The sequence below is a fragment of the Microcaecilia unicolor genome, chromosome 10, assembly GCF_901765095.1.
Source record: "Microcaecilia unicolor chromosome 10, aMicUni1.1, whole genome shotgun sequence".
NCBI lineage: Eukaryota > Metazoa > Chordata > Amphibia > Gymnophiona > Siphonopidae > Microcaecilia > Microcaecilia unicolor.
The window spans coordinates 148,619,526-148,642,625 of NC_044040.1; the positions used below are offsets into that span (position 1 = coordinate 148,619,526).

Consider the following 23,100-nt stretch of genomic DNA (forward strand, 5'->3'; position numbering starts at 1 on the left):
GTGTTAGTTTTTAAAGATACATGGGTGCCTTTATAAATCCTTGGAGACGGGAGAGGTTCCGAGGGATTGGAGAACGGCGGAGGTGGTCCCTCTTCACAAAAGTGGGGATAGGGAAGAAGCTGGAAACTACAGGCCGGTAAGCCTCACTTCGGTTATTGGAAAAGTAATGGAAGCCATGCTGAAGGAAAGGATAGTGAATTTCCTGGAAGCCAATAAGTTGCAAGATCCAAGACAACATGGTTTCACCAAAGGGAAGTCGTGCCAAACGAATCTCATTGAATTCTTTGACTGGGTGACAGGAGAATTAAATCAAGGACGGGCTATGGACGTCATCTACTTAGATTTCAGCAAGGCTTTTGACACGGTTCCCCACAGGAGGCTCTTGAATAAACTAGAAGGGCTGAAGATAGGACCCGAAGTGGTAAACTGGATTAGGAACTGGTTGACGGGCAGACGCCAGAGGGTGGTGGTAAATGGAGTTCGCTCGGAGGAGGGAAAGGTGAGTAGTGGAGTGCCTCAGGGATCGGTGCTGGGGCCCATTCTGTTCAATATATTTGTGAGTGACATTGCCGAAGAGTTACAAGGTAAAGTTTGCCTTTTTGCGGATGACACCAAGATTTGCAACAGAGTGGACACCCCAGAGGGAGTGGAAAACATGAAAAAAGATCTGAAGAAGCTGGAAAAATGGTCTAACGTTTGGCAATTAAAATTCAATGCGAAGAAATGCAAAGTGATGCACTTAGGGAGTAGAAATCCAAGGGAGGCGTATGTGTTAGGTGGGGAGAGCCTGATAGACACGGACGGGGAGAGGGATCTTGGGGTGATAGTATCTGAGGACCTGAAGGCGATGAAACAGTGCGACAAGGCGGTGGCCGTAGCGAGAAGGTTGCTAGGCTGTATAGAGAGAGGTGTGACCAGCAGAAAAAAGGAGGTTTTAATGCCCCTGTATAAGACGTTGGTGAGGCCCCACCTGGAGTATTGTGTTCAGTTTTGGAGGCCGTACCTTGCGAAGGATGTTAAAAAAATGGAAGCGGTGCAAAGAAAAGCTACGAGGATGGTATGGGAGTTGCGTTCCAAGACGTATGAAGAGAGGCTTGCTGACCTGAACATGTATACTCTGGAGGAAAGGAGGAACAGGGGTGATATGATACAGACGTTCAAATATTTGAAAGGTATTAATCCGCAAACGAATCTTTTCCGGAGATGGGAAGGCGGTAGAACGAGAGGACATGAAATGAGATTGAAGGGGGGCAGACTCAGGAAAGATGTCAGGAAGTATTTCTTCACGGAGAGGGTGGTGAACGCTTGGAATGCCCTCCCGCGGGAGGTGGTGGAGATGAAAACGGTAACGGAATTCAAGCATGCGTGGGACAGGCATAAAGGAATCCTGTGCAGAAGGAATGGATCCACAGAAGCTTAACTGAAATTGGGAGGCAGGGGGAAGAGGGGTTGGTGGTTGAGAGGCTAGGATGGGGGAGGGCAGACTTTTTATACGGGGTCTGTGCCGGAGCCGGTGATGGGAGGAGGGACTGGTGGTTGGGAGATGGGAAATACTGCTGCACAGATTTATACGGCTGTGCCCTGGAAAAGACAGGTACAAATCAAGGTAAGGTATACACATATGAGTTATCGTGGGCAGACTAGATGGACCGTGCAGGTCTTTTTCTGCCGTCATCTACTATGTTACTATGTTACTATGTTTATAAAATAGGATGACCTGTTATAAAATAACACTCTAAGAGGGCATTTCTGTAAAGGGGAATGTACACAGAGGTGCTTAAAATGTGTCTACTTGCGTGCTTTTCTTTATAGAATACAAGCATAACCTGTCAAACATGCCTAGATTTAATGCACAGTCTCTCATATTGGCCGTAAAGCTGATGTAATGATTGTGCCCAAATTGCAAAAGAATGCATCTATATTATAATATTCTATAAATCTATGCGCATAACTTTGTAACATGCCCAAACTCTGCCCATGTGAACACCCACCTTCAAACTACATGCCACCATATTTGGGCACCATTTTATAAAATAGGGCATAGATAAAATATTGGCATTTACATGCATATGTGTGCACATATACACATATTATATGACACTTCCTTAGCATCAACAGCAGATGAATCCAGGAACAAATGGGTTATGACCATCTACCAGCAGGTGGAGATAGAGGAATGCATACTGAACTGTGCTATATAGGACAGAGTGCATTCTGGTCAGCCAGTATTTTTCTCTATCTTCAGCAGGTGGTGGATGATCTCTCTGATTCTCCTGGTCTCATCTGAGTTCTCCAGTTCCTGATTGCCTGATTCAGTGGAGCCTGGGGATACTAGACTAATCTTGGGCCAACCTTGGGGGTACACCTGGTGGTTCCAGGTTCCTCCTCCCCCCCCCCTCCATGCCACTTCCTTCCCTTATTCTCCATCCTCACATTAAAAAAAGCCTCTTGGGAAGACATCAGATTTTGCTTGAAGTGGTTGACAGTGAGAGATCCCAACACTGTGATTGCTGCCTGAGATCAACAGCCCGGTCAGAGAGCCCTTGGGCTGGGGTGCCAGTAAGGCCAATGTTGGGGTGAATACCCTTTAACTTTATCCCTCTGTCAGGTCATTAGACTTTCCATGGAGTTCCCTTCAAATGCATGGTAGCAGAGATAGTCCAATGCTGCCTGCGCTGCTGGGCGCACAGAACAGCTTCAGGGCAGTGCATGGTATGTTCTGCAGCACAAGCAGCCTTGGAATTCTCAGAGGAGATGGTGGGGGCAACTGTTCCTTGTGCGGGGGGAGTTTTGGCGCACTCATGTTTCAGGGTGCCTCATTCTTCTGTGGAGCCAATGGGGGCTATACTGAATCTTCTCAGGTGCCCTTCTCCCTTGAGTTCATTGTGCTGATACACCAGCCTTACTTAATGAAGTGTACCCTGCCTGGGACTGAACCCCAAAGTGCTGTGCAGCAGCGGCAGCAAGACACTGTCTAAATGGAGGCATTTGGATACAGCCTCTGAATTGGACCTGGTCTCTCTTCCTTCCCATGGGCCCTCAGTGGGTGGAGTGTGTCAGACTTGTACCAAGTAGTGCGCTGCTGAGCCCAGTACTCGGGCCAGGTTCTGCTTGGCGGCTGGACAATCCTGGGTTTCACCTGCACTGACCGCCGTTCCCCAGAGGTTGAGCCCCTCAGTGCGGGTGGCCTGCAGGACTTACGGGACGGAGCTGGAAGCGGGGTGATGAATGTATTGGCCAGGCAGGCAGCAGGTCAAGAGAGTAATCTAGTTACAAGCGGCAGTCAGTAGGCAGGCGGCAGGCAAGAGAGTAATCCAGGTATAGGGAAGTCAGTAGGCAGGCGGCAGGCAAGAGAGTAATCCAGATGCAGGCGAAAGTCAGTAGGCAGCAGCAGGCAAGAGAGTAATCCAGATGCAGGCGAAAGTCAGTAGGCAGGCGGCAGGCAGAAGGGTAATCCAGATACAGGCAAAGTCAGCAACGAGGGACCAGTAGATAAGAAGCAGACTACAGAGTTAGAAGCACCTAGCAAAGTAGAAGCCGAAGCATGGAGTCCAGGGAGAGCTCAGCTGATGTAGTGCTGGCTTCTGACATCAGCAGAGAGAAGGGGCACAGCCATAGAACAAGAGCAGGGGAAGGAGGAACTGGAAGACCAATAGGAGAGAAGCAAGGGAAGCCAGGCAGAGGAAGAGCAGACCCTGGTGGGTGGAAGCAAAGCAATCAAGGAGCCTGGAAGCCAGGCAGAGAGAGAGAGAGAGAGAGAGAGAGAGAGCAGAAACAGGTGCATGGAAGCAAAGCAATTAAGGAGCCTGTAACCACCACTCTCTGAACAAACCCAGAGAGGACTACACACACATGGCTCAGGCAGTGCCAGTCAAGTGTGCATGTTGACGGGACCCCGCACAGCCTGAGGACACTGCTTGCGTTGAGGTAGGGGACATGACAGAGTGTCTGCAGCTTCTTTGCAGTTGGGAGTTCCGAGATGCTGAAGGAGGGGGAACTGGGGCCTGAGGAGCCTGATGATCCCATGGTGGTCCACATGTTTCATAGGGAGGAAATGCATTCCTTCATCACTAAAACCTTGGAGGTGCTGCACATCTCCCCTCTTGCCGCTCAGTTGGTGGCTGCATCTAATCCTTTGATGGCCAGTACTAAGAAGCCTCCCAAGTCTCATCCTGTCCATGAGGCAATGCAGGAGTTAATTTCTACCCAACGATCTACCCTGGATTGCAGCCTCAAGTTGGCTAGGGCTATGGCCCACCTGTACCCCATTTCAGCCTAGGAGCTGGACAAATTACAGTTGCCCAAGGTGGATGCCATGGTGGCTGCTGAGATGAAGACCACTCTCCCAATGGAGGGTGGTGTGGCTGTGAAGGATGTCCAGGATAGGAAGCTGGATTTGGCCTTGAATCGTTCCTTGGTTTTTGCTCTCTCCTTGTTTGTATGCCGCCAGGGCATGCCTCACTTGGGCCAGTGTGGGGCGGACTCTGCGTCTGGTGCTGGTGGTTCGGACGCCCTTGATTTGCTGACTATGGAGTCGGGCTTAGCTTACTTAGTGGATGCGCTGTATGATTTCATTAGAGCCTTGGCCAAGCACATTGGCAGTTACTGCCAGGCATTTGCTCTGGCTGAGACATTTGGGCGGTGGATGCTGCATCCAAACAACATCTCACCAGATTACCCTTTTAAAGTAGGCTTGTTTTTGGGGAGGATCTGGAGAGGTTGGTGAAGGACTTGGGGGACTCAATGCTGCAGAGTTTGCCTGAGGACAAGCTAAAGGGTTCCTCTAGGTCAGGTCAGTTTCAGCCTTGCCTTAGGGACTCAAAGCGCTATAGGCCAGGAAGGGTCCCTTCCTACCAGAGACCCAGATATCAACAGAAGCAGTCCTTTTGTTCAGACAAAAGATATCCTGCCCTGTCCATCAAGTCTGCTTCCGCCTCTCTTCATCAACATGATGGGGCACCAGTCCACTCTTCACAAGCAGCCATGGGGGGGGGGGGGGGGCATGCCTGTCCAAATTCTTAGAGGAGTGGACCACAGTTATGTCAAATTAGTGGGTACTGGATCTTATCAGAGATGGTTACAAGTTAGAGTTCTCCTCTCCAATCAGAATTTTTTTTCTTGGAATCCCCATGCAAAGCTGCCCACAAGTGAATATGGGTTCATTTCACTCTGCAGACCTTTCTAGACTTAAGGGCAGTTGAGCCAGTACCGGTGGATGAATGGGGTTGGGGCCAGTACTACATCTATTTTGTGGTTCAGAAGAAAGGAGATTCCTTTCTTCTGGTCTTTGACCTCAAATTTGTCAACAGGGCCCTGCAGGTCTGTTATGATTCTGCTGGATTGGCAGGGGAATGTTTGGGACTCACTCTTGATTGGCTTGTCAGGGGCTGAGCCAGCAGATATCAGAAGCCTGATCCATTTAAGCCTGCCTTTCCCCTGCAATCATTGCTTTGGCGTTGATTGCTCTGATTGCTTGCTGAAGCCAGTCTGCGCTTGGTTGCTTGTGTTCATGTTGGAGTTTAGCCTTTCTCCTCGTGCTTGCTTATTCTGTGTGTGTGTGTGCTGGGTACTCCCAGCATGAGCCTGATTGCCTCACTCCCCAGACCTGGTTTGCTTTCTCCTTCTCTAACGTAGTGCTGTCTGGGGTAAGCTTGTGCCTTGAGTTGTTTCAGTTTGTTCGTTTGACTTTCTCTCCCTCGGTGTTCCCATTGTTGTGCAGAGTTTCTGCTCTGCTCCCTGTGGTTCTGCCTCCCCCTGTCCTTGTATTTTGCTCTTGTTTGTTTGTTTTAGTTCTCTTTGTTTGCTGCAGCTGTCTCCTGTGTATGGTCTGTGTGTGTCAAGGCAGCTTCCTCTGTTTGTTTACTCTCCCCTTTATCTTTGTCTTCTGAGTAGTTCTGCCCTGTTTTTTCCTTTTAGCAGTTCCCTTTTCCCCTAGGGGATTATGGGGCCAGCTTTGTATATTCGTATTCCCTTTGTATGCTGTATATTCAGCCTAGTGTGTTCCCTGTATCGTTGTATGCTGTAGGTACAGCCTAGTTCCCTTGTGTGCTGAATGGTTCAGCCTCGAGTGTATTCCTATAGGTGGTTTTCCTTCCCCTTTTCCCTGAGTGCTGTAAGGTACAGCCTAGAGTATTACTTGAGTGGCTTCTCCTTTCCCTGAGTGCTGTAGGTACAGCCTAGAGTGTTCCTATGAGTGGCTTCCCCTTTCCCTGTATTGTTGTATGCTGTAGGTACAACCTAGTTCCCTTGTGTGCTGAATGGTTCAGCCTAGAGTGTATTCCTATAGTTGGTTTCCTTTTCCCTTGAGTGCTGTGTTGTATAAGTCTAGAGTGTTTCCTTCTGGGGCTTCTTGTATTCTTGTTCGCCTGTGGCACAACCTTGTATACCTTTAGAGGCTTCTGCCTTTCACCCTTTCCTTTGTGACGCTACTCTGCACTGTGTGTGCTGCTTGTGGCCTGGTTCTGTGTGGAACCCTTGTTGTTTTTTCTCCCTTCCCAGAGTGTGACTTGGTTCCCGGTCGGCCGTGAGGCCTGCTTGCTTGGTCAAGCTTCAGTCTCAGATTCACCTCTTGCTGCAGGTTCCAATCCCTCATGCCTGGGATCATGTTCAGGTCTTAGGGTACATGGCAGTGATGTTTGATGTGGTCCCTTGGACCAGAGCTCACACAAGTCCTCTCCAGCAGTCTCTTTTGTCCTGTTGGTCTCCCATGTTGCAGGAGTACTCCCTTTGGCTGTTCTGATCACTCTAGAGAGAATCAGCATATCATGGTGGCTCCAGTTGAGCAGTCTTCTCAAAGGGGTCTCCCTTGTTATCCCGGCAAAGATGGTGGTGATGATGGATGCCAGTCTGACCTGCTGGGAGGGTGGGGCTCACTGCCTCCATCTCAATGCTCAAGGCCTGTGGTGCAAAATAGAAGCGAGCTGGCCTAGCAATGATCTGGAGCTCAGGGTTGCCCATCTAGCCCTGCTGGCCTTTCAGCATGTCCTTGAGGGCACTCCGGTCTGGGTGCTCTCAAACAATGTCATGATTTGTAGATATCCCATATTTTGATTGCTTTCAAACAATGTCATGGTGGTTGCATACATAAACAGACAGGGGAACACCTGAAGTGCTCACCTGGTGATAGAGGCTCCTTTCCTAATTCAGTGGGAGAAGTTGCACGTGCCTCTGATCTTGGTGGCTCACATAGCGGGATTCATGAATGTTGAGGTGGATCCTGGAGAGTGGGAACTTGCATTGTTAGTTTTTCAACAGATTATGGGGGTTTACAGTTCTGGATCTCATGGTGTTGTGCCAAAACGCCAAAGTTCCTAGGTTCTTCAGGAGGAGGAGGGATTTCAGCTCGTAGGGAATGGATGCCCTGCACCAGTCCTAAGCCTGGTTGAGTTTTGGCCTGCTCTATATGTTTTTGCCCTGGCTTATGATAGGGAAGGTGCTTCACCACATCCGCCTTCATCCAGGTTGGGTGATCCTCATTGCACTGGACTAGCACAGGAAGCCTTGGTATGCGAATCTGGTCCATCTGCTAATCGACAAACCTTTCTGACTTTCTCTGGAATAGGGGTTACTCTGGCAGAGGCCAGTTCAGATGGAGGATCAATCCCATTGGTCTTACAGCCTGGCTCTTTACAGGGCCAAACTGAGGAAGAAGGGGTATTCAGATGCTGTCATTGTTATATTATTGCAGGCAAGAAAGTGCTCTACATCGGCTGCCTTTGCTGCTCTTTGGAGAGTGTTTAAGGCCAGAGGCATAGCTAGGTGGGATGCCAGGGGAGCGACCACTCCCCCAAATGGACTTCTGACAGCTCCGGCGCCTATTTTTGACGTGATCTGTCGCATTTAAATTAAGCGCCGTTACCATCAGCAGTCCGCTCTCACTCCCCCAGCACCCTCAAATTGGCTACGCTTCTGTTCAAGACCTGGTGTTTGGAGCAGTCTATCTCCCCTCTGTGCTCCTCCTTACTTCAAAATTTGGCCTTTCTACAAGACAGGCTTGGAAAGATTTTGACCTGTAACTCTCAGACTTCAGGTGGCAGCTTTGGCCTGTTGTAGAGGTCGCATGCTTAATTCTTCTTTGGCTGTGCATCCTGACATTGTTTTTTTTAAAGGAGTCAATCACTTTAAGCCCCCCTCTGCAACCTCCATGTCCGGACTGGAATCTGAATTTGGTGCTCTGCTCTCTTCAGAAGCTGGCCTTTGAGCCATTTCGGAAGTTCACATTAAAGGACCTTGAAATCTGTCTTCTTGGTGGCTATAACTTTGGCTTGCAGGATTCAGAATTGTAGGCCTTGTCATGTAAGGATCCTTTCCTTTGCTTCTCAGAAGTGGGGGTGACCATATGCACCGTGACTTCTTTTTTGCCAAAAAAGGTTTCTGCCTGCCATCTAAATCAGCCGCTGTTCCTCCCGTCTTTTCATAGGGAGGATTTTGAGTCTTTATGGTCCCTGGATCTTCCTCGAGTGCTCATTCAATATCTGCAAGTTTTCAGTGAATTCTGGCAGTTGGATCACCTTTTTGTCATGGTCGCAGCGCCTAATATGGCTAATGTAACTTCTAAGGCGGCAGTTGCTCACTGGATTAAGGAAACTATAGTTTTGGCCTATCTGTTGATTGGTAACTCGCCTCCTCTTTCTTTGAGAGCTCATTCCACCAGGGCTTTCTCCACCTCGTTGTCAGAGTCTTGTGCTATTTTTCTGGACAAGATCTCTAAGTCAGCGATGTGGTCCTCTTTGCACACCTTTTCCAAGCACTATCATTTGGATATCTCAGCGTGTGCAGATGCTTCATTTGGGGTGTCAATTATCTCTGCAGCTGTCTCTGTTTTCCACCCAGTGTGATGGCTGCTTTGCTACATCCCATTTGTTTCTGGATTCATCTGATGTTTACCCTAAGGAAGGAAAAATTATGTTTTACCTGATAATTTTCTTTACTTTAGTCACAGCAGATGAATCCAGGATCCAACCCTATTTCTGTGTCTGTCTGGTATTCTTGGTTGGTTTCTCTATTTAGGGTTGTTGATTCAAGTTGTTATTGGGGCTAGTTCCATGAGGAGAATGTTTTTGAATTGGACTGTGATGAAGGAGAATGACTGACATATTGTCAATTTTTGCTTTATTATGGGAAATACTGGCTGACCAGGGTACACTCCATTCTATATAGTATAGTTCAGTATGCTTTCCTCTAGCTCCATCTGCCGGTAGATGATCATAACCCATTTGTTCCTGGATTAATCTGCTGTGACTAAAGGAAAGAAAATTATCAGGTAAGATATAAATTTTCCATGTTCCTGGCACTTATTTCTTGGCACATTCTTTGCAGAGTTATCCCTACATATATGGTTGGACATATGATTCTACATGCATAATTTGAATTTTTTAATCCAGCCCTGGGTTTGATAAATCCCATGTCACTGAATTCCTTGTCATTGTTTGAGAGGGTCTTGAATGCAATGGAAAAGAATTAAGGAAAAGGATTTACTTAGGGGTCCTTTTACTAAAGTGCGGTAAAATCTGGGTTTAGCACATTCTAATGCAAGGTTTTCCTGTGCACTTAGCCCAGATTTAACATGGCATTTTAGTGAGGCTTTTTCTTTCTTTTATTTTTTTGGCAGGTCAAGTGCTAATGTTCCCATTAACATGTGGTATCTGCAAAAAAATTAATGCGGGAGCGTTTACCACCTCCTATGTAGGAGGAACTAAGTGCTCCTGCATTAACCAGTTAGTGAATGCTAATCATAGCATACTAGCTGGATAACACAGGAATGCACACTCTCTGCCCATGACACATCTCCTCCTAAAAATATTTTTTTTTAATAGGTAACGCATGACAAACTACTGCAAAATGCTTTAATGCATTCTTGGTAGTGTGTTAGCATTAAGGTTTTAACACTCTTTGGTATAAGAGCCCCTTAATCTGGCAGTTGACCTGAAGTTAAAGTAGAAACATTATCTACCCCTATAAAAATCCCTGGATACTGAATAATTTAATAGCAAGCATTATGTACAATGTGCACATGATATCTGCAAAGGTAGACACTTCTGGATTTTAAACCTAGGGTTCAAAATATTTCCTGTAAGCCTTTTTGTAACTTAATGGTTCTGTTTCATTGTCTCTCTTTTTTATTTTTTCTGTTTTCCTTTTTTTTTTTTAAGTGGGAAGAAGTGAGTGGATATGATGAAAACCTAAACACCATCCGCACATACCAGGTGTGCAATGTCTTCGAACCCAACCAGAACAACTGGCTCCTCACCACATTCGTCAACCGTCGAGGTGCACATCGCATCTATGTGGAAATGCGTTTCACCGTGCGGGACTGCAGCAGCCTACCCAATGTGCCAGGTTCCTGCAAAGAAACTTTTAACCTCTACTACTATGAAACAGACTCTGTGATTGCCACTAAGAAGTCTACCTTCTGGACAGAGGCCCCCTACCTCAAAGTTGATACTATTGCTGCTGATGAGAGCTTCTCTCAGGTGGATTTTGGGGGAAGACTGATGAAGGTCAACACTGAGGTACGCAGCTTTGGGCCACTCACCCGCAACGGGTTTTATCTTGCCTTCCAGGATTATGGGGCCTGCATGTCCCTGCTCTCTGTCAGGGTTTTCTTCAAGAAATGCTCCAGTGTTGTACAGAATTTTGCTATATTCCCTGAAACTATGACTGGAGCAGAGAGCACCTCTCTCGTGATTTCACGTGGCACATGCATTCCAAATGCAGAGGAAGTAGATGTACCCATAAAACTGTACTGCAATGGTGATGGGGAGTGGATGGTGCCTATTGGTCGTTGTACCTGCAAGGCTGGCTATGAGCCCGAAAACCTTGTCCTGTGCAGAGGTAAGATTGTCTTCTTCTCAGTAATCATGGCAAGGTATAATATTTGTGAAAGGATTTTTTAAATATAGACAGGATGCCAAAGCATACATACAGTCCAACCATTCAGGGGCAGCAAAACCCAATCAGTGAGCAAATGCAGAAATGTGAATAGCACTGAAAACAACCAAGAGAACAGATAGCAAAGACAGTATTTTGTAACTCTTAAATACGAATGTTGTGAGCAGTAACATTAACATTTATATAGAATCTTGGTTTATTCACTCCTTTAGAGGATAAAAATTACAATGTCAGTAGTGGATGTGCAAACTTTTAGCTTAGAGTGATTTCCATATTGAAGTGATTCACTTCTCTGTGTTCCACAGTATCAGTATTTACAAAGTTACACTGATACTTTTGAAAATCATTGTGCAGACTCTTTGCAGTACAGATGAGCAGCTAAAAAAATTCTCATGTCATATTTTTCAGTTTTTATTTTGTTATGTCACTAAATGTGCGTACTCTTTGCAAAGGAGTGCTCACTGTCCCTCAGATTCTATATACGGTGCCCACATTTGAGTGCACGTGTTCAACTTAATTTGCTGACGAGCTCTTAACCATTAATAATTGGGTGCTAACAACCAATTGATGTTAATTGGCACTAATTAGTATGTGTGTATGCATCTGGCTGTGGGCTATTCTATAATGCTGGAAGCCTACATCCTATAGCATGTATCTTAAAAGGGGGCACAGCAATGGGAGGGCATGGGCGTATTATGGGCGTTTCAAAAAGTTTCACATGTTGTTACTGAATAATAGGTCAGCGTGCCCAACCTAGGTGCCAGCACCAGGGTTCAGCAGGCATAAGCCTGGCACCCAAAATTAAGGCACAGGAATCAGCATTATTTATTTATTAAAAAATGTCTATTCCACTTACAACTAGGCAGATTAGAAATCAACATATACAATAAAAAAAACAAACAATGAAAACTTTCCAATTTCTCCAGCATTATCACCTTATGACTTCCTAAAAAAATACCTACAAGAGATCTTGAAGCTCTCTCCTAAAGATATTCCTCCATTCAATAAAGTTTATTACCTCCCAAATGTTCAGAAACGAGGAGAGGCTTCTCAATCAGTAAAGTGTTACCCCAGAAGCCTGAAATTGACTTACAAAATTTGACTGCATTGATAGAAGATTCAATGGTTGAGATTTCAAATCGGGGGACTCTGATCACATCCTTAGTTTTTGAGCAGGACGTAAATATGCTTAGGAAATTATACTTTAAAAATTCTGCAGCAGTGTTTTGTGGTCAGAAAATATGGGTGTACCCAGACGTAACCAAAGTGACTCAGCAAAGAAGGAAACAATTTTTGATTTTGAGAGAAGAAGTGAGAAATTTAGGAGCGACGTTTACATTGGCTTACCCCTGCAAATGTTTGATACGCTTCTTAGGGGTTAAATATGTCTTTTTTGAGCCGAATCAGCTAAAGACTTTCCTGGACTCTAAAAAACCAACTAGCCGGCCGATTGGAACAACTGTATCAGCTGATAAAGAATGAGATTAGGACTATGCCAATTTGGTTTATTAAGTGTTTATTGTATTTCCTTAAGTTTTTCAAATCCACTCCCCCCAAATAAGGTGGTGGTCTAAGGAAGAGTTTGAATGTTCTGTTTAATTACAATTATTTCTTCTTCTATTTTCTTATAGTTATTTCTCTGTATTGCCTTACAAACTGATGTCTGTTTGTAAAAATTTGAAATTTAATAAATAAAAAAAATAAAAATAAAAAATAACAATGAAACTAACATACAATCAAAAGCAAATCAATAAATCATCACTCATAAAACACACAAGAATATTACTACTACTACTACTATTTAGCATTTCTATAGCGCTACAAGGCGTACGCAGCGCTGCACAAACATAGAAGAAAGACAGTCCCTGCTCAAAGAGCTTACAATCTAATAGACAAAAAATAAATAAAGTAAGCAAATCAAATCAATTAATGTGAACGGGAAGGAAGAGAGGAGGGTAGGTGGAGGCGAGTGGTTACAAGTTCCAGGCGTAGGGTGCAGCGAGACAGAAGGCGCAAAGTCTGGAGGCAGTAGTGGAGAAGGGAACAGATAAGAAGGATTTATCCATGGAGTGGAGTGCACGGGAAGGGGTGTAGGGAAGGACGAGTGTGGAGAGATACTGGGGAGCAGCAGAGTGAGTACATTTATAGGTTAGTAGAAGAAGTTTGAACAGGATGCAAAAACAGATAGGGAGAGCCATGCGTGTTAAAACAAATATGTCTTCAGTAATTTAGAAAATTGACAACTGCTGCTGCATAATCTCAAGTAACCCTGCAAATTGTTCCAAATTTGTGGTCCTGCTATCGAAAAGGTGGTATTCCGGGTACTAGCATTCTTACAGTACACAGTTTAACATTTGCTAATAACTTCAAATTTCACTGAAGAAAGAGATAGATTTAAAGAATAATGACTGCAAGTAGGTCGATCTATAGAAGAATGGTGGATCAGAGTAATGTGGTCAGATGGACTAGAAGCATAGAAGATCTTATAAATTAAACAAACCATCTTAAATTCAACCCTTACAGAGACAGGCAGCCAATGAAGAGCTCTAAGCAAAGGTGTCACATGTTCATATTTCTTGCAGCTAAAGATCATCCTTGCAGCACAGTTCTGCAATAATTGAAGTCTTTTTACAAGAAGTTGATTAATCCCAACATACAAAGAACTGCAGTAATCTAGCTGAGGTATTACTATGGCCTGGACCAACAATCTAAATTGTATCAAATTAAAAGAGGATCTTATCCTTCTAAACTGTCATAATTTTACAAAGACTCTTTTGGACAGATTAGCAATTTGATGTTTCAAAGTGAATTGTGTGTCTAGAATAAAGCATAGCACTCTAGAATATTTCTAAAAAGGGAGAGATTCCCCAGTGTTGAGAACCAGATTTTGTGGTACTCTGTTTAAAGATGTATCAAAGTAGAGCAATTTAGTCTTAGCAGCATTAAGCTTTAACTTGTTCATTGACACCCAGTGATGTGTCTTAGAAATGCATTCTGAAATAATCATCTATATCTGTAGTACCATTTAGCAATGGTACCAAAATAAAAATGTCATCTGCATAAGAAGCAGCATAAAATACATAGTAACATACATAGTAGATGACAGCAGAAAAAGACATGTATGGTCCATCCAGTCTGCCCAACAAGATAAACTCATATGTGCTACTTTTTGTGTATACCTTACCTTGATTTGTATCTGCCATTGTCAGGGCACAGACTATATAAGTCTGTCCAGCACTAGCCCCGCCTCCCAACCACCAGCCCCGCCTCCCCCCACCGGCTCTGCCTTAATAAGGATATTAAGAAATTACCAACAGAACTCGTAAAAACATTAAATAAAATCAGTGACAAAGGTGAACCTTGAGGGACTCCACAAACTGAGCTCAAAGACTCTGAAAAATTTCTATTTTTTCTGACACTATCTGCCTTATTTTCGAAAGAGAAAGACGCCCATATTTCGACCCAAATCGGGAGATGGGCGTCTTTCTCCCATGGGCGCCCAAATCGGTATAATCGAAAGCCGATTTTGGGCATCTTCAACTGCAATCTGTCGCGGAAACGGCCAAAGTTGGCTTGGGCGTGTCGGAGGCGTGGTGAAGGCGGGACTGGGGCATGTTTATCGGCCGAGGGCGTCCTTGGCTGATAATCGAAAAAAGAAAGGCGTTTTTAGCCTCAATTTGGGTCACTTTTTTTGGACCCTTTTTTTTCACAAGCAAGTCCCAAAAAAGTGCCCTAAATGACCAGATGACCACCCCTGACTCCCCCAGTGATCACTAATCCCCTCCCACCCAAAAAAACAACTTTAAAAACTTTTTTTTCCAGCCTATATGCCAGCCTCAAATGTCATACCCAGCTTCATCACAGCAGTATGCAGGTCCCTGGAGCAGTTGTTAGTGGGTGCAGTGGACTTCAGCCATGTGGACCCAGGCCCATCCCCCCCTACCTGTTACACTTGTGGTGGTAAATGGGAGCCCTCCAAACCGCCCCCAAAACCCACTGTACCCACATCTAGGTGCCCCCTTCAGCCATAAGTGCTATGGTAATGGTGTAGAGTTGTGGGGAGTGGGTTTTGGGGGGGAATTGGGGGGCTCAGCACCCAAGGGAAGGGAGCTATGGACTTCAGAGGTAGTTAACTTTTTTTTAATTGTTACAAGTGCACCCTAGGGTGCCCGGTTGGTGTCCTGGCATGTGAGGGGGACCAGTGCACTACGAATCCTGGCCCCTCCCATGACCCAATGCTTTGGATTTGTTCGTTTTTGAGCTGAGCGCCTTCGGTTTCCATTATCGCTGAAAAACGATACCGCCCAGCTCAAATCCGCACAAATCTGATGCATTTGGCTGGCACAAATCGTATTATTGGAAAAAAGATGGACACCCATTTTTTTTAGAAAATACGGTCTGTCCCGCCCCTTCACGTGTACCCGTTCTCTATTACCAAGAAAACTCTTAAACCACTTCAGAACAGTACCAGCCAAACCCAATCCATTCAGCCTATTTTGCAATAATATATGATCAACAATATCAAGGGCCCCCGAAACATTGAATTGAATTAAAGCAGACAGAATATTTCGACTTAATAAGGTCTTAATCTTAGTGACCAGTGTAACCAATAAAGATTCAGTACTGTGCATTGTTCTAAATCAGAATTGGGAGACATGGAGACAATGGTGCCTCAACTGGACCTCAACTGCACTGCAACTATCAATTCAGATAATTTAGCAATCCAAGGAATGGTGGCAACAGGTCGAAAACTAGCCACTTCAGCCAAATCCATTCCTTGTGACTTTGGTATAGGAGTCAAAATAATTTTCCCAAGTTCCTGAGGAAAATTTTCTCTTAATAAAGAAATAACTAATAATGTAATCCAATCAACTAATTGAATTAGGACAGACTTAAGTAAGCAGGAAGGACAATGATCAAGAATGCAAAATGTATTAGCTAACGTTTTTAGTATAGAATGAACCTCTTTAGTAGAAACTGGACTGAATTCAGAACAAACTAGGTTAGCTTTAATACCAATCCCATCTTTAAGATAACATGGAACACAATCTGAGTGCAATACTTGATGGATGAAACGCTCCTCCTTGTACTACGCTTGAGAGTGTACTGGCAACCAGTGCAGTGAGCGAAGGATCGAGGATACATGTTCAAACTGAGACGTACCTGCTAATAATCAAGCAAAAGCATTCTGTATTATCTGCAGTGCCGTGGAAAACAAAATAGCAGATCAGTATAATATAAAAAAAAAACTTTATTGAAGATACCGTGTATGAGACAAATGCCTGACACAGGCCGTGTTTTGCCCAACGATAGGGCTTCGTCAGGGGCTAGTCTGTATCTTTCTTGAATTAGAGCGGTATCAAATAATCTATCAGGACAAGGATATAAGAAATTTTCTTCATAACAAACCAGCATGAGCAGCTCAAAATAACATATCCTGCGTGATGCCAGATAGTCGATAAATAGTCTGCTGTCAGCCTAATCATTAGCGCGCATGAAAAACGCTAGCGCACCTATGTAAAAGGACCCCTAAGCATGCTGTTTATGAATAGGGGCATAAGTCTGTTATGTGCGCAACTGCAAATTAATGCCAATTAGTGCTTCTTAGCACAAATTATTGGTATTTATCAATTATTTGCTAATTTAGTGCCAATTAATTGTCACTAGCTTAATACTCTATTCTATGCCTATGTGCCCAGTTGCACGCCTAACTATGTGTGCTATTTATAGAATTTATCGGCAAATGATATTTTGTCCTTACTTTGCAATGCTTGTGATCTGAGCAAAGCAGTCATGCTTAAGAGTGCCACAATATATATTATATACATTAATTTATGACTGATTTATCTGATGTCATTTCTAATCTGAAAGCTATGACCCATGAAATCACTTGTAATGTATTTCCAAACACGGACATGCCCCAAAGAGGAAATGAAGGAAAAAGGATTTCAGAAAAGACCAGCCCCTTTGACAGGGCTGATTCTTCCAATAGGCATACCAGACAATTGCTTAGTATGTAGACATTTTGGGGGCAGCAAAAGGGACTTCACTTTGCAGAAGCACATATTGCTGTTCACAGATTGGCTGGTGGATTCCCCCCCCTTCAAATCTCAGGCAATAGAGAACAGCCCTCTGCTTCCACCTCTAGCTCCCTACAGGTCACAGGTGGGCCTGGGTGGGGATGCATAGACGACATGTGCCCACCCAGTTTGCCCATTGGCCCACCCAAAATGTGAGGTCTCACTATGCCTTTGTTTGCATTTGCTTAACTAGCTTCCAAATTATAACATTGATGCGTTGGTGAGTCTGACACAGAACAAAGCAAGGAAGAACCATTCTGCTCCCTAATCCATTCTGTCCCTTCCTGTTGTGCCCCGCTTTCCCACTTAGTTTATATTTAATGATGCTTTTTGTGAGTTTGCTGTGTGTCTGCTAGCATGCAGTTTGTGTAATCCACCTTGTTTTAATTTTTCAATAGCAGGTATAGTGCTAATAATTAATTTGTATTTTAAGCCTACTTTTTCAAATAAGGATCAGGGTGGCTTATAGCATTTGTAGAATTCAAGTACAAGTCCCTTTCACAATGGGTGTTTAAGACAACAGGAGATAAAGTGATTTGCTAAAGGTCAGAAGCATTGTCAGTAGAGAAATTGGCTTTCCTAGTTCAGTCCATTGCTCTTCTCACTAGGCCATGCCTTTTTTCTGCTGGAAAGAAGAGTAAAGCTACTGTAAACTCTTATTTTTTATTTTCAGCACTTGATGTACTGCAAGTAATCCCTGAGGTGACTATATAGTTTACAATTTCCATTACAGGTACTTTGCATAGTCCCTAATGTGCTCACAATCTAAGGGGTCCTTTTAGTAAGCCACGTAAGCGTCTACACGTGCCCAATGCGCGCCCAAAACCCATGCCTACACTACCGCAAGCCATTTTTTAGTGCTCCTTTGTAAAAGGACCCCTAAGTTATATATTGACCCTGCTTCCTCAGGGTCTGAACCCACTGCTGATTATCAGGCAGTAGTGGAAATCAAAGCCAGTTCCCTAGGTCTGCAACCTGCTGCTTTAACCATTTGGTCACTCCTCCACTGAATTCGCATTACTTTCTTTTCCTAGGTAATGTTGTTGCACTTTGATTTCGCGTGTGTGTGTGTGTGTGTGTGGGGGGGGGGGGGGGGGGGGGTCAGTGCTGTTTTGGTGGGGCAAGTTTGCTATATAAGTTCTAAGTGATATTTTTGCAAGATTTCATATTGTTTCACAATATACCTGAAAATGGAGGGTATTTGTTTTATATGGTGAGTAAAAAGGGGAAACATGATAGTTCAGCCAATGCATTATGGATTACTATTAGTGCAGAAATGTTATGCTCTTTCCTACATAAGCTAATATAACATTTACCTCCTGTTGGTATGTACTTAACCAAAGACCTCAGTGGTGCCACTTACTTAACTAGATTTTTGGGTCAGTAAGATTTATGCACCCACCTCTTCATCGGTCTAACGCATTCGAGATTTTTCTATGTGATTTTTTATACTTTTTTCATACTTTTTTTCTTTTCTTTATACCACACTCATCAGCTTCCCAATTTAAAACTTTGACTCACTGTTCAATAGAATTAATTAGATCATAATACTCATCTCAAGATGAATTCAGGAACAAGGATGTTAGCCAAATCTTTTTTTACACCTCGCTAAGCTAACTGCTTTTACTACATTCTCTGGCAACGAATTTCAGAGTTTAATTACACGTTGAGTAAAGAAATATTTTCTCTAATTTGTTTTAAATTTACTACTTTGTAGATTCATTGCATGCCCCCTACTCCTATTATTTTTAGAAAGAGTAAACAATCGATTCACGTCTACCCGTTCCATTCCACTCATTATTTTATAGACCTCTATCATATCTCCCCTCAGCCGTCTCTTCTCCAAGCTGAAAAGCCCTAGCCGCTTTAGCCTTTCCTCATAGGTAAGTCGTCCCATCCCCTTTAGCATTTTTGTCGCCCTTCTCTGTACCTTCTCTTATTCCACCATATCGTTTTTGAGATGCGGTAACCAGAACTGCACACAATATTCGAGGTGCGGTTGCACCATGGAGCGATAGAAAGGCATTATAATATCCTCATTTTTGGTTTCCATTCCTTTCCTAATAATATCTAACATTTGCTTTCTTAGCCGCCTCCACACCCTGAGCAAAATGTTTCAACATATCATCAACGATGTCACCTAGATCCATTTCCTGGTCAGTGACTCCTAATGTGAAACCTTGCATTACATAACTATAGTTCGGGTTCCTCTTTCCCACATGCATCACTTTGCATTTGCTTACATTAAACATCATCTGCCATTTGGATTCCCAGTCTCGTAAGGTCCTCTTGTAATTTTTCACAATCATTTCGCGATTTAACAACTTTGAATAACTTTGTGTTGTCAACAAATGTAATTACCTCACTAGTTACTCCCATCTCTAGATCATTTATAAATATACTGAAAAGCAACAGTCCCAGGTCAGACGCCTGGGGAACCCTACTATCTACCCGTCTCCATTGCGAATACTGACCATTTAAGCCTACTCTCTGTTTTCTATCTTTTAACCAGTTTTTAATCCACAACAGTCAAATGCCTTTTGAAAATCCAGATACATAATATCGACCGACTCACCTTTATCCACATGTTTGTTCACCCCTTCAAAGAAATGTAATAGATTGGTGAGGAAAGATTTCCCTTCACTAAATCCATGTTGGCTTTGTCTTATTAATCCATGCTTTTGAACATGCTATGTAATTTTGTTCTTTATAATAGTCTCTACCATTTTGCCCAGCACTGACATCAGGCTCACTCACTGGTCTATAATTTCCCAGATCACCTCTGGAACATTTTTTAAAAATCGGCATTACATTGGCCACCCTCCAATCTTCCGTATCCTCTGGCAAAAAATTCCAGAGCTTAACTATTCATTGAGTGAAAATTTTTTTCCTCCTGTTTGTTTTAAAAGTATTTCCATGTAACTTCATTAAGTGCCCACTAGTCTTTGTACTATTTGAAACAGTAAAAAATCGATTCACTTTTAACCGTTCTACACCACTCAGGATTTTGTAGACCTTAATCATATTCCCCCTCAGCCATCTCTTTTCCATGCTGAAGAGCCCTAATTTCTTTAGCCTTTCCTCATATGAGAGGAATTCCATCCCCTTTATCATTTTGGTTGCTCTTCTTTGAACCTTTTCTAATTCCACTATATCTTTTTTTTTGAGATATGGCTACCAGATTTGAACAAAATACTCAAGGTGAGATTGCACCATGGAGTGATGATACAGAAGCATTATAATATTCTTGGTTTTTATTTTGCATCCCTTTCCTAATAATTCCTAGCATCCAGCTTGGTTTTTTTGGCCACTTCTGCACACTAGGCAGAAGATTCCAGTGTATTGTCTACAATGACACCTAGATCTTTTTCTTGAGTGTGCACTCCTGAGGTGGACCCTAGCATCAGGCAATTATGATTCAGATTATTCTTCCCAATGTACATCACTGCGCATTTGTTCACATTAAATTTCACCTCAAGGAAGTGCCTTGAGGTGAAATTTACCTTTAACCCCTGGCCCTGTCATCAGGCTTAGTGGCACATAGGGGCATTATTGGGGCAGTTCTACAGCTGGGTGCCTCCATTTAGACGCCCCAAGGATGCGCAGTGAGAACCTGTTCCATTAAGGCTAGATTCCATTATGGAATACTCATGTAACCTTGTATCAGTGCGCCTTACATTTACACACCCTCAATTACACCGGGCTGGCATAACTGCGGCAGCATAAATGAATCCAGGATGCACATAACTGACAGTATCTTGTAATTTATGCGCATAAGGGGAAGCTCCGCCCACCCCTGCATTTACATTGTAGAATAACTCTTCTTTCACTTTTGCGGGTAAATGTATAGTTATGCATGCTGTTGCTAGCAGTCTACACATTTACACACACAAAGGTAGTGTAAATACGGTTGCCTAGTTTATAGAATTGCCCTTCAGGTGATTGGTGTGTTGAGGTAGGAGAGAGAGAAAAGATTTTTGCTAACACTTTGGTGGTTTCTGCTAGCCAATAAGTGTTGATGATGGTGAACCTCAGAGGAGATGCCCCTTCCTGCCATCCATCTGGCAAGTGTCCTCGGAGAGCCATCCAGGCATGCAACAGCTGAAAAGTTAAAACTGTTAATTAGCACTCTTTGAATTACTGCAGAGTTTTCTTTTAAAGGAAAGTAAATGTTTGATGATAGCAAAAGGTGAATTCCTAGGAGTCAGGCTGATATGTATCTGTGAAGAACTGGAGGGTGTGGAGTAGCAAAAAATGTGGACTTGGGAAATTCTACAGCTTATTTCTAGGATAAACAGCATAAAATCTATTTTACTGTTCTGGGATCCTGCCAGTACTTGTGACCTGGATTGGCCACTGTTGGAAACAGGATAGTGGGCTTGATGGACCTTCAGTCTGTCTCAATATGGCAATGCTTATGTTATGCTTATGTTATGTGGCTGATCAGGCTTTCACTCTGCCAGACTCAGAAACTTGGCTTGGTCGACATGCTATAGTGCACTAAAGTATGCCCTTATATTTCACAAGGTAAAACTATCTTTCTGGCAACTCTAACTTAAATGAAAAGTAATTTTCTCTGTAATTCAGGATACAACATGCAATAAAGGCATCTATTATCTGTCTGGCAGGACTCCAAGCCACTGCAGAGCCTACCAAGAAACCATATTTTCCCACAAAAGTCTCCAATAGACTTCTAAGGGTTACATGGTAACTGGCCTGTGAGCTCTGAATTGTGTGTAAAATAGCTTTTAATTAAATTATTTTCTCCTTTATGGGTGACTATTATAGTATAACAAATCCCTTACGGAGCTGACGGGACACCCCAGAGACCACTACCTAACATATATATGGTCAAAAACCCAATCTATTTCTCCCAACTCCGATGTATGGGCTAGTAAAGGGTTCCCCAATAATATGAGCTTAAATGTTAGGTGTGATTACGGACTTGTTCAATAATACGGGATTTTTGGCAGACTATTTTTTCGTTTATTAATACATTGTTTCCTTTGCCGCCGGATTTCACTCCCTCCAGCTTTCTGTTGGGGAATAACACAGTACAGACGCATTTTGTCTCAGTGGAGGAGTGGCCTAGTGATTAGAGCACTGGTCTTGCAATCCAGAGGTGGCCAGTTCAAATTCTGCTGCTGCTCCGTGTGATCTTGGGCAAGTCACTTACCCCTCCATTTCCTCAGGTACAAACTTAGATTGTGAGCCCTCCTGGGACAGAGAAATATCCAGAGTACCTGAATGTAACTCACCTTAAGCTACTACTGAAAAAGGTGTGAGCAAAATCTGAATTAATAATAATCAGGCACAGCATTTCAACAGCAAAACTAAGGGCCATGTGTGCTGTAGGCATGCACACTTTTTAGCACGTGCTATAAATTAGCATGCGCTAACAGTAGAGACACCCATTATATTCCTATGGGTGTCTCTAGCATTAGCTCATGCTAAAAAGTGTACACGCCTACAGTGCAGCTTAGTAAACAGGGCCCTTAGGTAACTGGAAGACTGTTTCAATGTTATAATAAAATTCCCCCCCTTTTTTTTAGTTCATGAATCTTTTATTAAAGAAAGAGCAGAACATTAGAGTAACAAGCATTAAGACAGCCACAAAAAGCTGCTCTTCAGTCATTCAAACTATACAAATGCCCAAACAGCTGAATAACACAAAGCATTGTACACAACACCGCAAGCATAAGCCGAATAACCACAAAAACACCAACCTCACTTTTTCAATTACTTTATAGAAAAGACAAACCCCCCTCCCCCCAGTCATAGCCAAGAATCCTCCCTCTCCCCCATACCAGTATGAATTGTATGGGCTTCGTTGCATTTGCTGCACCGGGAATCACTACCATGAGTTTGTAAAAAGAGCCCTTGGTTTCATCCGAACAGCACTCTCCCAGCTTCAGCGTCTTCCAGGCTTGTTCACAGGCTGAATAGTTGTAACAACTCCGTTTGGATCAACAGGTCCACAGTTTAGGGGTGATTTTAGAGGTTTATTTGAATTTTAAACCACATGTAAGGAAAGTAGTTCAGAGTTTATTTTTCAAATTAAGAATAAGTACATATAAGTACATAAGTAATGCCACACTGGGACAAGACCAAGGGTCCATCGAGCCCAGCA

The 23,100-nt window shown here is 43.5% G+C and overlaps 1 protein-coding gene across 1 annotated transcript in view; it reads left to right on the forward strand.

Moving 5' to 3' along the window:
• LOC115478341 (ephrin type-B receptor 1-like) overlaps window positions 1-15,713 on the forward strand; it is an 88,896-nt gene extending 73,183 nt beyond the window's left edge. Inside the window, exons 3-4 of the mRNA XM_030215645.1 lie at window positions 10,152-10,833; window positions 15,535-15,713. Of these exons, the coding sequence (XP_030071505.1) occupies window positions 10,152-10,833; window positions 15,535-15,713 (861 nt within the window). The remainder of the gene's footprint in view (window positions 1-10,151; window positions 10,834-15,534) is intronic.
• Window positions 15,714-23,100: the final 7,387 nt, after the last annotated feature.